Source organism: Bombus fervidus, chromosome 8 (genome assembly GCF_041682495.2).
Source record: "Bombus fervidus isolate BK054 chromosome 8, iyBomFerv1, whole genome shotgun sequence".
In the NCBI taxonomy this organism is placed as follows: domain Eukaryota; kingdom Metazoa; phylum Arthropoda; class Insecta; order Hymenoptera; family Apidae; genus Bombus; species Bombus fervidus.
Window position 1 is genome coordinate 3198706 of NC_091524.1, and position 15745 is coordinate 3214450.

At 47.5% G+C, this 15745-nt stretch overlaps 1 protein-coding gene across 4 annotated transcripts in view; it reads left to right on the forward strand.

Moving 5' to 3' along the window:
- LOC139989737 (uncharacterized) overlaps positions 1–15745 on the forward strand; it is a 264324-nt gene that overhangs the window by 39791 nt on the left and 208788 nt on the right. For all 4 annotated transcript variants that reach the window (XR_011800397.1, XM_072008278.1, XM_072008280.1 and 1 more), the window contains exon 2: positions 1404–1574. Coding sequence is in view for 3 of the 4 variants with exons in the window: in XM_072008278.1 (XP_071864379.1) it covers positions 1411–1574 (164 nt within the window). In the remaining variant the exon portion in view is untranslated. The remainder of the gene's footprint in view (positions 1–1403; positions 1575–15745) is intronic.

The window sequence follows — 15745 nt, forward strand, 5'->3', positions numbered from 1 at the left end:
TTCCTCGTACGAGCCGTGCAACTGAAGGCTCCTGCTCCCGCGAATTTCCGTGTGTCGAATGGAAATTCGGGATCGACTTCTCTTTTTTTTTTTTCTTACAGCGGATGTACCGACTTCTCTGCGTGGAACGTTACCCTTCGACCTCGAACGTGATACAAACGTCGAGACTACGACGCGAATCACGAGAACACTGGCGACGCAGTCAATCGTGTGGTAGAGAAAGAAGAAAGATTGGAACCGAATTAAGGGTGGCGAGGTTACATGAACGTAAGGAGGGGAGGGGAATGACGGAAAACGGAGAAAACCAGCATGGCAAAGGGGTAAGGGGAGGGACCGCGGGCGTCACTTTGGTGGCAGGCTACGTTGAAAGCGCTCATTGAAATGGCTCGCGGCAGTCTGACGTACGCAGATCATTAATTGAAATTCCGTTACGCAAATGCTACGTGCACGTACGTGCGTCCTATGCAACGCGTTCGACGTATTCGCACACGAACAGACGACCGTCTCGGGGATACGCTCGAGTACCAGCACCAGACTAGATTCTATCGTTTTTATCGAGGTAAATTAGCGAGGGCATGCGCTTAATTAGGAACACACGTCCGCCTGGTATTCGTGTTTCGCTTAACCCGCACTGCTGTTTTTACCCTGTGCAGTTGTAAAAATAATTGGACAGGCCACATTGTTGCCGCGGATTCGTGTAGGTGGGAACACAAGGGTTGGAAGAATAACGGAGAATTAATGATACGTTTAAATAAAGCGGCGATTATGAAAGTGGCGATACGGTATTGCATGTATGCTCGCGATGTAAAATAAAAAAATTCGAGCACGCGAGGCAGACCAGCGTATTGTTTGGCCGCAGCCGTATATCGGAGGAAATTGTTTCGGAAATAATTAAAACGTTTAAAGGTCGAATAGGATTTTGCGAAAGCACGTGACGAACAAAGCGCGCGGAGAAGCGAGGGATTCGGTTCCTGTCTCGCGCGCTCGGTCCCCGTGATTTTTCCGTCTCCTTTTTACGGGCCTCTCTTCTGTGTACTCCGCACGCTGTGCACGCGACTTTCGGAATCGCTCTTTCGAAGTTCACCGGCAATCTCTGTGATGTCTGCCTGGCCTTGCGAGCACAAGAGAAAATGGCACTTTTGTGTCCCGGTTACTAATGCGTCTCGTAATAATTTCGTTTTTTTTGTCGACTGCCTTTTACGTGACTCGTTTCCTCGTCGCAATTTCTGGATCGTTCCTTTCTTTTTCTCTACGTGCACCGTACAGACAGTATAGAGGACGAGGGGTACACACGTGGAAATCAACCGACGGAAAAAAGACGAAAAAAAGAAAAAATAGAAAGAAGAATCCCTGAAGTTTTATCTCTGCAGGCTTGACAACGCGACATTTTGTATTATTTCCAGAAACGATATGGAAGTACGGACAGAGAGACCTCGAACGGCTGGCCGGATAGCACCGACCGGACGCGTTACTCCGACCATACATCAAACAGGTGGAGGAAGAAGAAAAGCGATACCAGTTCCGCCGCCGAGGGTGCCGACCCCCATGCCCACCGCAAACAATAATCAACAAAAGTAAGTAAATTATGTTCTCGATAGACTGTGTCGCGTTTTCCCGTTTCGTTCGATCGAGAAATATATCTCCCGCCACGCTCTGAAACGCCAGACCATCGGCGAAAATGAGAATGAGGGTGTCGACGATAAAGTGACGCTCGCAAATTGCATTGTACATCGTGTTTAAAGAGTAATTATACTCTATATAATAAAATTTGGCGGCAATTATATTACGAAAGTACATCGTTTAACTCCTGTATTATTATTGAAAGATATTTGTTTCTTCGACGAAAATCCCACAATAAAAATTTTAAATCGCGTAAATCCATATTGAATAGAGAACCAAATAAGAATAGAGTGACCCACTTTGATTAAGTTCTCGATCTATCTCGTGCAAAGTCGCGTCACTGAATGATCCGTAGCTATCACTCTACGACCTTTACACGACTATTGCCTTCTAATGATCTCCCGGTAATCATCGACCGCTGCGGCGTCGTCAGAATTAACGGCTTTCCTACCGCAGTAGCTTATAATTTACTAATTCATTGTATCTTCGTTCAATAAATCGTTCTTCTTGCCACTATTCTCGTTTGCTTCGTATCTACGCCGATATAATTCGATTGATCTTACTACGCTTCTAAACTCGCTGTCCTAAATTCGAAAAGAAACGACCGCGATCTTTTTCGGAAACGGCGACTCAATTCACGCGATACGAGTATTCCGTAGGATGATAGGTCTGCTCTGCAACTTGCTCGTAATAACTCATCCCAAATATCTGAACTCTGACGATGAATAGAACGGTTGTTGGCGGACCGCGAGGCTCGTATCAGTTTCCGACGCAACATGTACTTCTAGTTGACGATACGACATTCGGGCTTGAGTTGGTATTCGCGTCGAATACCAGGAAAGAGAGAGAGACGATGCCATTAAGTTAGTGGGATTAGACGCGCGCAGAGTTCGGTCCCGACTGATCAAAGTTTACCGAGGTACCGGTCATTCGGCGTACTCTCCACCAATTTCAAGATGTTCTCGGCAATATATAGTATTTCGTGTAGTTTCTACAAACCTGGGGTATAACTGGTAACTGCGTGTCTGGTTCAATTACATTAGGCGTACGATTGTGGAAGCGTTAGATCACGCTTTTACAATTTCCCCACCTTAGAACCTTCGAGATTCGGATCTCTTCTATAGGAAAGGAATAACTGGTAACGAATCGATAGTAGAAATGGAAGGGTCCGTGAAGTATTCTTAGACCGCGAATGAATCGAAATCGAAGGTATAGGGATGCATCGGGTCGTGGTTCGCAAAGTGACGTGGTTGTTCATCGTCCCTCCCGATAGAGCATACAACTTTATCTTGCGGTTTAGGGGGATTTTGCGCGGATTTCCGGCTATATCGGGCATCGACTAAGGCCAGGATAGGCAGGCTCCATTAAGTACGGCGTAGCAGCGAAACACAGAGAGTTTGGTCCGTCTGATTAAAGTTCACGAAACACGAGACCACCGGCCACTTTACCGATCTCTTCGACCAATCTACTTCGACCACACGTTGAATTCACTCGGTACACGGATTTGCGGGGTTCTTTATCGCCTCCTCCTTGCACCATCGTATTAACTCTACCGTACATAAACGACTATCGTTCGTTCTCCATTCGATCGTTATTTCTGCCTTTAGAAGATTAGCAAGTCCGATTGCACCGAGGATACTCGAGCGGGCTGCGTTCGTTGTTTTAATTGTGCTGCTTTTAGTAGCTTGTTAACTAATGCGGATTATTAAGGGGAACGTTATTCCTGTTCAGGTATCGAAGAACATGGCAGTGGGATGAGAAAACTGGCTGCGTCCAGTCAGACTAGTTATTCCGCGACGCGGTGGCGGGCTGACATCGTGGTTCCGATAGAGTCATAAAATGTATAGCGCACGTTGCGAGCCACTTACTGTGCACTTCTGTTTCGTGACGCATTCCAGACACGTAGAAGGCTTAACGGAGTACCATATTCACCGACCAAGTAGCGAATTCATTTCCCAGACGTCCCATATCCTGTGACAAGATGCACGTTTTCGGCGCGTATGCATCCCAGATGTCCTCTCGTGGGCTCCATTCCGCGTCTTTTCGCTCGTTTAAGTATCGTGTCCTTTAGTATCGCTGGAATTGATTTCGTCGTTCGATCTTCATCTCGCGAATCGTAAAACAAATTCGCAAAAGATAGGTACGCGTACCATTCTAACGAAATTGTCGCGTGCCGTACAGTTTCGTTCCGATCACGCTCAGGGTTTAAGCGGGAGCACGTTCGACCGAATTCGCACGCGTGTGGTTCGCATACGATTCATTTGGGTAAAACGATACGAAAGAAACGTAGGGTAGAAAATCAAATTCAGTAAATTCCATGTTTTCGTATCGCGCCGTTGGCGATGATTGGCTGGCAGTTCAAATTTTTAACGAGTCTCGCAGCACCGCGAAATTAATTACGTAACGGCTAGGGTTTTTTTTCTACGGGTTGGAAATCAAATCCCCTCTTCGCATTTCCGCGAGTTTACTCTTCTCTCTTCTTCTGGCCAACTAACGCCGACGGCACTTTTGTGTTCTCGATGATACATATATTAATCCGTTATTAAAACGCGAGAAGTATCGCCACGTACTTGTCGAAAAGCTTGTCGAATGCCAACGTGTAAATATATTTTCCTCCCTTCCACTAATTATGCCTCTGACATGAAAACGGGAGTCACTACGTCGATTAAACAGCGCCGTCCGTTAATTAACGCGCGGTATTATTTGCTTCTGTGAATTTAGTAGTAGTAGATTCGCAAAAAGTTGGTAACAACTCGAAACCCGGCACGATCCTTGTACGAATATTCGACGAACGGCAGAGGGTCCTAATCCGGGGCTGGTGGTTTAACGAGAGAAAGAGGCAATGGGAGAGGGGCACGGAACGGTACGGATGGGAGGCCGGAAAGAGAAAGACCAAGAGATTAGAGATCTACAACTTATCTCGAAAAGTGGTTTCCGTCGTTGTACAAGTGGTCGTAAGCGGCTTACAGTCGCATCTATGTGATTTCGGTACGTATCTCGCACGACTTTAATACACGGATAAATCTGCATTCTATTAATTAGAGATTCGAATCTGCTCGGCTGTCGGAACGTGTCCCCCGTCACAGCATCTCTTTACCATTGTAAAAGGAACAAGTTAACGAAAGAGACGAGAGTCAGAAAAGAGGAGGCATCCACGCGTCTGGTGACGTGCACCAGACTCGTTTTATGTGCCATTTACCACACAAGTACATTGACGGTCGGTCTACCTGAACCGGCTGTAGTAGCGGGCGTAGTTATCCGATGGATAAAAAACTCGCAAACGCGCTGGAGTAGGATCGTTTTAATTTCATTGGTTTGGGCTAATTACCTCTCTCGGCGATCGGCTACCGAATTCCCGCGGTTGCGAGTCTCACGCGTCTGCCTGTGAGAAGACGCGTTCCATGTGCTCGTTGGGGATGGCGACGAGCCTTTTTCCCTTATCCCTCTCAGGCTTTCTTCGTTTTCCTTTTTCTCTTCCTTTTTTTTTTTTTTTTACGAATTCTGATCGGGTACTAATACGATGAGAACGACCGTATGGCCGGTTGAAAGCATACGGTTTTGCATTTTCACCGTAGAACGTGGATCGAACGAGCAACGCAGAGAAGTTTGAAGCGCGATATTCGCGAAAATGAGCCAATTATCCAAAATGTACGCAACCGTGCGAATTTTTCCGAGAGAATGTTAATTAATTAGCGGCGGACCGTGGACGCAGCAACCGATCCCCTGGCCGAGCAGCGTGTACGCTGCGCGAAACAGGCAAAGGTTCATTAGATCTTTCATCATAGGCTGAAATTCTGTGGACCACAGGGCAAATAGTTCGCCGCCGCTTTATATAAAGCAGAGAACCTTTGTATCAAAGAGAGCTACCCGCATGTATTCGTTAGATGGTATTTAGCATAGTTCCAATGAGCAATGGAAGTCCAGTCTCGGCTTGGCGAGTGCCAGGTATTCGCCTGCGTTTCACTGAACGAGGAATTGTCGATGCGAATCGTTAAATTCCGTCTGTGCTTCGTCGGTGTCGGTGAGACACTCTGTTACGACTCGTTGTACATAGGAACCAGTATAGAGGTGTAGATGGCGCAAAAGGGACGTTTTAAATATGCAAATCTACCTCGTTATAGAACCAGTTATTACAAAAATGTCATGTCCGAGGTAATTTGCGATTTCGCGTAGATAGCGAAGATTTAATTACTAAATATCGATAACACCGATTTCGCATTAACTTGCCAAAGACGAACAGACGCTTCGAAGAGGATAGTTGGAAGTTCGATTCATATCGGGGGAAACTGACAACCTGATGGAAAGCGTTTCGATACGGCTTTTGATAAATAGACAGTGCGCGTTCGGGTCGACTGTTTCGCTCGAGAACGCCTCGGTTGGAAAAAGTTCGTCGTGAATCGTCAATGAAGCGATACAGAGGCAACATTTATTACTATTTACTGTGACAAGTGGGATGGAACCTAAACTCGCCTTTTTGCTATCGAGTCCGCAAAGCGTTCTTCTCGTCCGTGATCAAAGGATCAAAGCTTCGTTCGTTCTGTCCGAGAATCCACGCGCGTATTCATTTTTTCGAGTGCGCTCATTCGGACGCTGCGCCGCCTGGACATAAGCCGAGAAAGCGAAAACATATAAAGAGAAAAGCGCGCCGAGCAGCGAAAGCAACCACCATGGACACAACTGGAATCAAAACGATGCTACTATATCTTTCTGGCAGTATCGATCTAACTCGCGAACGCATTCGGTCGTGAGCTTTGCTCGTTACGTAAGGTTAATGTGGAAAGAGTCTCTTTGTTTGTATCTGATCTTTGTTCGCTTGTATATGAGTTCGACTCCCATGGTCATTGCGTCTATCTGTTCGGTGTTCTCTTGGACGATACCTGTATCTTGCGCTCGCTCCTAATAGACTCCACTTTCCCTGCTTACTTTTAACGAGATTTGTTTTTCACAAGACCCGATACCATAATTGCATCAACGATTTACTTGTCTCCTCGAGGGCTTACGGGCTCATTAGCGGCGATAAAGCGACCACCACGGCCGGTCTCTGTTTTATAAATAATTTCAGCTGGTCATAACGATTCTTTTTGAATAATTTATCTTGTCGTTATCGATTGTCCAGCTACTCGTTCCTTGCCTCTAACGGATGATCTAATACTCGAGAGACGAGAAGGGATCGTGGGGTGCGAAAGAATTTCACCGAGAAGTCGTTCCTAATCTGTTTACATTTAATATATTCATTATCGTAACGGGGCTTTGAGAGGGTGAGGATTTGATTTTTCGACGCGTGCAAACGCATCGTGAGGCTGATAGAAGAAGAGCAGAGCGTTGCCTTTGATAGGAGCTGGAAGCGCGTGCGAACATGCCATCTCGAAATACGTCAAGCGATTTAATGAGCCGGATTTCACGGGATCGGCGTCGAATGGGGAACGGGAATCTTCCTATGGGAACTCAGTGGCGTATGAGCCGATCGGTAGGGTATTGGGGAACGAAATGCATGGGCGAAAATGGTGAGAGGCAGGGTGGGTGTACGCGGAAAACCGGGGTCAAAAGCCCGCAGAAATTTTCAACAAAGCCGCTCATTGTGCTCGCGAGTGGCAAAAGGGGTGCCAAGCCACGTATATAATGTTCCTCTGACGAACCCCGTCCGCTTTCTTTTTTTCGCCGCGCTTACGCACTGGTTGCGTACCTGTCGCAAAAATAGCATTGCAGGTAAAACACTCCGCGCACCGTTTCCACGCGCGTCTCTTTTTGTATTTTTCGTATGTCGGTGCGTGTCGTTCGATTGTCACTCGCACGGCTCGACTTTGATGGGTGTTATAACCAAGCCATGAATTTCGATTTTGAACACCGTTGCTCTCTTCCACTCGACTAATTTGACTCGCGTAATATTTGCCGATTTCGCGTGTATTTCACTTGATAGATCGATTCGTTGGTTCCAAATAATTGCTTCGCCGTACCGGACAAAAATATTCTCCCTTTAAACGACTATCGGGTCGTGCGAGTGAAAAATATTGCGAGTATTCGTGTAATTTTCAAATTTTAATCGTCGCCCACTCCATTCACGAGTATTTAAAAGGGAATCAAGGGGGTAGAGGGATGAGAAAATAGAGGAACCTTTGAGACTGCATTTTTTTTATTTCCAAAGACACTGTTTGACAGATGCCCCCTGATCCTCTGCACCCTCGTTACGAGCCTCAAATCTCTTCGAATCGACAGGGTCGCCGATTTCACCCCTTCTGTATTCTTTTTTCCGCTTTCGTCCTGTTCTGCTCTGGTTCACTCATCGCACACCCTCTGTCGCGCTTTTCGGGCCTTTATAAAGCTGTGAACGCGTGATAATCGAGGACGTTGCTTCGATTGGGGCGATCTCGCACCTTTGTCGACTGTCGAACCGTTATGCTATAACGAGTCAGCGATGGTTAAGTTGGTTGAAGTGGCTGCTGGTTAAAGAGAACGTTTCTCTCTCTCCACGCTCCTCATTCCTCGCCGTATATCCGGTCAGGATACCATTGTATGCACTTGTCGCCGCGTAGATTCGTGTCATTCACGGTGGTCCCGATACTCTTCTTGTCGCAGACGAAACGATATCGATGACACTTTACTCGTTTTGCCCGTGTTTCCACCGTCTTTCTATCGCTCTCGATGCCGGGAGCAAGTGTTGACGGCGCTGTAAATTTATTTAGATTCTCATAAGCGCGGTTTCTCATAGAACTCGTGTCGTGTACTTTTCCCAACGTTATCACGGAACGGGATCGATTGCAATGAAAAAGCAAGAAGATTTATTCGCAACAAGTTGTCGGTATTGAGATCTCCGACATGGGTAATCGTTGTGCAACTTATTTTACTGTGATTAGCATAATTGAATCGATCGTAGACTTACAGCCGGATCGACGATCCTGTTTTATCGGCGCGCGATATATACCCCGTGTCACGATTAGAAGCGAAGTCGTATCTCGATCTGGCGGCAATCCGGGGAACCATGGACGCCGGGACGCCTGATGTTTCCAGGCGTCTCCGTTAGCGGGCGCCACTCTGCGGTTACGGGGTAACACCAGGTGGATTCGTTTCAACCCTCCGTGCTGCTCGCTGCTGGAACCTCTGTCCACTCGGCGTCCGACTTTCGACGAAGCTGCTGGCGTGTCAGAGCTTTGTCCCTTAGGATATAACCTTTGTCGCTTAGCAGTATCTATCAATCGTCGAGTGAATGCTCGATCGTTGAAAGTTTAGATAGAAGACACTGGAGCGATCTAAAGAGTCAAAGTAGATTCTAAATCAAAATCATCTATTTGTCGGACAACCGGCCCGACCAATTGAGCTATTCAGCTCGTCGACAGATTGCTTCTCGCTTAATGGCTACCGTTGTAATAGAGTAGTCGATCTTTTTATTAACGTCATTGGAACAGTGTCGTTAACGCCGATAGCTATACGTCAAGCGTCGATGAGAAATTACGAGAATCGCGACGAGGCGTTGATGGAGGCCTCGTGTCCGACATCGTGGTGCAGGAACGCGAATTTATGACTCTCCATCTTCGGTCGGTAGTTACTGTTGAAACGGCTGGTAGACGATAGCCGAAGCAACGTACGGAATCGCATCGCAATTATTCGCATGGTGAATAGTTTATCAGGCGATAGGGTCGTTAACCTAATGGAAACGGCGTTAAGGCGAGGATCGATATGGTGCACTTCGTCGCCCGACATCCTTGCCGAGGCCAATCGCGAGAAAACGGGCCGTGAGAGGCGAGAAAATCCGCGCCGGCTCTAATAGCGCGTGAATACATTTAATGGACCCATTTGAATTATAATGGTCGATCGAGATATTCCGATTGGCAGTTGCCATCCGACAGATCTCGGCTTGTTTCTCCGCTGCCTAATCTTTTTCAGAGATTAGAAACCGGTACGCTCTCTCGACTGGGTCCCGTTATTGAGCCATTATCGACTTTTAAAGTTCCTACGATTATGATGGAGCACGGTGGCGCGCGAGCTTTCCATCGGTAACCGAGGAAACCAGATTTTTCAAAGGCTCGAGCCGCGAATCGACACGACGTGTCGCGTTACTACGGGGATTATGATAATTCGTTTCGAAAGATTCACCAACACACGCACGAAAATAGGTGACAGATACAGAGACACCGTGTGACTCTTGCGCGGTTTACGTTACGAGTGCGTTCATCGTCGCGAGATACGTGCGAACGTTATTTTTTTTATAGCGGCAGCGAACGTTATAAAACGGCTCGTAGCTTTTTATCGACGTTAATTCCACGGAAGTACGTCGTAGTAGGTAGCTTTACGACGAACTTCGCGATTCACGCGTCGAATTCCAGATTTCTGGTTGACCTCGTAAAAACATCGAGAACGCTGTTTATCCGATTTCACGGCGATCGAAAGCAGCGCGACGCTCGTTAACTCTCGATTAAGTCTAGCAGATGTTATTCGCGAGTCGCCTCCGACCGAGTCGCTTCGGAATATATCGGAATAAATATTCACCAGGACTTTAAAGCCGAGGGTCCGAGTCCAGACAGAAGTCGAGACGCAAGCTCTGTGTTCGACGTTGCAATCGATAACGTAAATGTAGCCGAGCGAAGCAGCGTCATCGCTATGGGCTAGGATGGTCGTTAACGCCGTCGAACATAATTATTTATAATTTATTTAATATCCATGTTTTAACGATGTTAATTACACGGCAAGGGGCGCTCAGCGTCGCCGCTCCGACGTAATCACCCCTCGGGACGTTGGCGCTCCAATCTCTCGCTACCTTCAAAACACCTGTACTCCTCCTTCCGCGTGTCTTTGATAATGACTTCGTTCGCTTCACTTCCACATGGTAACAATTGTTACCTCGACACGAGTTCCTTGTTCCTTACCGCGATACCGTAGGAGATGCTTTTTTTTCTCCGTTTCTCTCTCCCTATTTCGTCGTCGCGATCATTACGTACTTGTATATCTGGAGAAGAGACATACGGACGCGCGCAATTTAGGAAACGTCGACGAAACGTTTGTCACGCACGCGAGCCATCGTTTTCGATTCCCGACGCTCACTAAAATCGAGTGTTTATTTCAACGACCGGTAACGAGGCTGTGAAATTCAGCCTTCGATGAGAACGGTTTGTGCGCTATTGGCGCACGTCGCTCGTCTTAGTTACCTATAATGACGGTAAATTACCATCCCTATCTGCCACGTTTCCGTGACTGCGGTGAGGAACGACGAAAAATCGAGACGCGTGGGTGGCTAAGGTAACCGTGGGTCCTCGGTGTCCGAGTGTTGAGCGTGTTCCATCGCGGACGAACAATCCGTGGAACACGAATCACGTACAGAGACACAGGGATACGCGTGTTGAGTAAATCGACGAGTTAACCGCGTCCTGGTGCAACGATCCCCTATGAATAATCGACACTGTGTTCACCCGCGTTTGCTTAACTCGGTGGGTGTACAGGTGGGTGGCAGACGTGGATCATAGGATTATCCTGTTCATAGTGGACGTCGTTGGACCCGAGGATCATCCGTTATTGTTTCGACCGTGGGACTCGAGGACTGTCCGCGGGAAAAAATGTTGGGTTTAACGTTGCGTGTAAATTAGAAAACCGATTTGTTTTTCCCTGTTTGCTGTCGACTCGGCTCTTTGTTGGACGCGTTGCGACCGTTGTAGCGGATTTGCATCGGCGTTCGATCGCAAACGATAAGACGTAGGTGTGATCATTGGTGCAACGGTGTGTCCGGTCGCCGACACGCGTAGCAACACGAAGCATATTGTAAAATTCCATGATTTATTCGTCGAGCGTCGACTTTCCCGATCGAAATAAATTCCACGAGCGGACGGGATTCGTTACGCCGCCGTATCGACAAGATCGGCAGAAATATTCGCTAGATCGGCTTTCGCCGTATTTATTGCCTCCTTCTCGTTTTGTTCTTCTCTTCTGGTAGTGTGCGAGCGTGAAAACTGGATCAACGACACGGGGGATAACCCGGTATCCTAACGAGCGACGCGCAGTTGCGTTGTAGCAACAAATAGCCCAACGCACCCGGCTTATCCGCTTCCATTCGTTTCGATCCGAGAGTGTCTGGTTCATTATCGGTCGCAACGCTCGGTTACATCTTTTAACGAACGTGTAACGAATGTCCCGGACGATAGGTCGACAGATAACGGAGCAAATGAAATTGTCAGGGACGACGAGGCCGATCGAGTTAACGATAGGTGCTCGACTCCTCCGAGATTCTCTCGTGCGTGCTTCTGGAACATCGTGTTGTTTTCTTTCGTTTAGGTAGATAATAAATACGATATAGTTTTACGAAGCAAATTGAGAGTTACGCAAATTTACTCCGTATTTCCACGCCGTTATTCGCTTTCATACCTCACTCTGTGGTATAAATCGCGAACGTTTTCATATTTAAGCAATATCGTGGAACTCGTATACTGCCGATTGGATTCTGGGCCGCGATAACGTATCGATCTGCCAGGTACAGTCCGATGTTTAGCTAGATAATCTCGGCCAGATACACAATAGCCATATTTTCACGATATTGTCTTTAACCGTTTCCGCGTAGCGAGAAATAATCGCGCGCACGTGAGAGACATACTCTCCGTTGCGTATAGTTTACATGAGAAGATAATGCTCGCTCTTTTAAGCATTCTCCTCGGTAAATTATGCTTATCTCGGCTCGCGGGTCCAGGTATCGCCAGGCGGATACCTGTCGCCGCGATGACAAACGCGCGTTTGTTCATTATTTTATCGGCGTCAAACGCGCCGTTTCGAAATGTCTTCGAATCGCCCCTTACATTGTTAACCGTTGGTTCTTTTCTCAACCGCGCTCGACCTTCCATGCGACCATGTGGGAACGAACGATCGGTGTCCCTCGATCGACCACAATAAAAACGCGACACTCGCGATCCCTCGCCGGATATTTATCGCCGGTGAGATTACAGTTGAGTAAATAAACAGTAAATTATCGTAAAGGCGGTGCATGGCGCAAGCGACGCGCGAATACCGTCGATCCGTAGAACCGATTCGTAATTTACGTTTCTCGTTCCCTGTAACGCGACGTGGACGTGGCCGATAAAGAGTTCCTTCGATTCGATCGTCGCTGGGTTCAACTGAAATTCGCAGCCACGGAAGGCAAGTTAGGCGAGAAAATGCTCAACGAGGGAGAGACGAAACGGGATAAAAGGACGAGGGAAGGACGAGAGAAGCGGAGAATGTACCAGGCGCGTGCATTGTGTCAGTTCAGCGAGGTATCGTGTACGATACACAAGCTTCGTGGAACGAGGATCTCGTGCTTCGTGGCGTGTCCTCATCCACATACTTGGCGTATATCGCGTAACAGAGGTCTGGAACGGGCGGCAGAGATAGAGGAGCGCAGCACGAAGCGAGTTCCCTTCCGCACGAACGATCGGACGAGAGTGTCGTGCACAAACAACCGGATGCGTTAATTTTTCCCCCGACATACTTTTCCTCGTCTATGCACCGCATTTCTCTGAGAAGCGAGTCTGCCGAATGTGAGTACACGATGGTCGATGATACCGTTTCGTATAGACGAGAGCCCCGACAATTTATCTTACTTTAAAAACGTAGCTCGCCCGTCGAGGTTAATCCCTGTGTATCTTGAAGAAGGACGACAGGAAGTGGGAACCGTAGTCGCGACAAGTCGGACGCGAGAAATGAGAAAAATGCCGATAGAAAAATCCATCAGTTGTTAGAGGCTTGTTTACGATCAAACTCGGGTCATAAATCTTGCTCGATACTCGCGATCGTCACTTACGGCAGAGATTTGACCGAATATGCCGAGGTTTCAGAAGGTGTTCGGCTTCGTCGGTTCGTTCCGATACATCCAAGCGTAACGCGCGTACAAATCAATTCAAGCGGAATGTCTGGTCCCGAGCTTTGGACTGATGTTGATGGATAAACGGCTCGTGACCGGTTGATGTCCGATTTGTCATCGCACAATGGATGTATAAGCCGCTGCGAGAAATAACGCTCGTTTTTAGATCCACATCGCTGAGCGCCATTTACGACAGGGAGGTGTCGCGCGGCCACATTCCGCGGCATTGTCCTGGAAGCGGTATCCCGCGGAGCAGCGATATAGAATCGCGGGAATCCTACACGCTCGGTTCAATTTCGATTTGTCCGCTCGATATTCGATAATCGACGTTCGTTATACGTCCTTCACGCCTGGATATTTCTTTTATGGACGTTCCAAGTGTCTTGCCCGCTGCAGGGTGTTTCGTCGTAAGCTATTCGCGAACGCACTTCCAGATACACGTTTCTTGCACGATTTGAGGTCTGCAGTTTGGAATCTCCGGGAAAGTCGCGCGTTTTCTTTGTCCTTCCGCGGCCGTGTAACGATCGCGCGTAAAACCATTGGCGCACGTCGGCCGGCCGAAATCCGACGCCCGAGTGAAATATCCTAAAATTATGCGGTAATATCTGGCAGCGACATACGCGGGCTCCCGAGGGTGCGGTGGTGGCTGCGTCACCTGCGAGAAAGGAACAGAGGAGGATACGACAACGGCCGCTCTCGGGGTCCCAGTGCCGGTGCTTTTGCCTCTGGTTTCCTCGCCTCCTGCGGTGAACATTTTCATAAACTCCCTCATAAAGCATATTCCTATTCTTGCGCCCATATTCTCGCCGGGAGGCTCGGTCTGGTATTAATTATACCCGAAGAAACGCGTAATCCGATTGTTTAAATGGACGCTTGTAGCGTGTGGCATGTGCGCGATCGCTGTGTTCAATCAGCGTCGGTTTGTTTAAGTGCATGTTTGTTTAGTGTTTTAAGAATTATTTTTCGAGGAACGAAAGATGGCCGCAATTGGTTTGAGGGACGGTCGTTCGAAGTTAACGTAAGCAGCTATCTTTGGTAGCGTGTCACGGAATTAATTTGTTCGTGACAGATGACGAGAAGAACGTCCCTTTGTATCCTTTCGTGGGCGATTGCATTTCGTAAGCGGTCGATGAATACGAATGAACGCCAGCTTTGTCCTATGTTCCGTGATTCGCGCGATCACGATCTCCGGATCTACGGTGCTCGTTGTTTCGTCGCGATTGTGTGACATTACTCGGTGGGATTTATTCGTCGCTGCGTTTTAAAAACGGCTGGCAGACGATTCTTAAGTGGTATCTTTGCTTTTTATTTCGTCGTTTGTAATATACCTCGTACGGATCGTAATGACGAACTCTGTTCGCGATGTACTAAACGTTTCATCGACGAATGCGCCCCACTCGGTTGCATAAAAGTTTCCAGGGACTTGTTACGATCGTCATTCGGCTTTATGGACGCTAGTAGTTCCGGCTAAGAGGGTGAATTCGTCCGAACGACGTAATGAAATGTTGTGCCTAAGACGCTATTGCACGACAAGACAACGCACTTATGGGATCGTCGGAGTATAAGAGGGCAAAACGTGCGTATACTCACGCGCTTATCCGTTTAGGGTGGTTGCTAAACATTCGTACACAAGTGTCTCTGTATTACACGTACGTTTATCGCTACTTTGTGCGTCTCCTTTTATTCATCTCGCAACTATATTACCATTTCAACGAAAGTATCCTTGAACTTGCCATTTTTGGGGAAGACGAACGGTGTATCTTTATCTCTTAAAATATCTATGTTTTTATCAACTCGATGATACGCTGAAAACTCGAGGCAAATAAGAGGGAAGTAATACCAAAAGATCCGTCTTGGGATCGTTTCGAACCTCTACCGAAATCCTTTTTCCTTTCGAGTACGGAACTGCAGGCCCGCGAACGAGAATCCTGGGTAACGGACAGGAAAACGATGAGAAAAGTAGTTGTCGGCGAGCGTTAACGTCTTCCCGGTCAGTGGCTCGACCGCCCCTTAAGAGGAAACCATTTTCCAGCAGCGAGATTCTCTGATCCAAACGGACAAAGGGTCAGAACCCGATATCTTCCGAAACATTCCACGCGAAGAACAGAATCATATCGTTCCTTCTTGCTGCTTATGAAGCGTTACGTAAGCACAAAAAAGGAATCCTTTCGAAGTGATAGACGAAGAATCTATCTCTTTTAAGATAGTCGGAAGATTATTTAACAGTTTACCCTTTTAAAAACAGGAAAAGGGATAGCTGCTATAAAAAATTAGAGAACGAGGAGCGAGAGTATAATAAACAAGGAGAAACGAAAA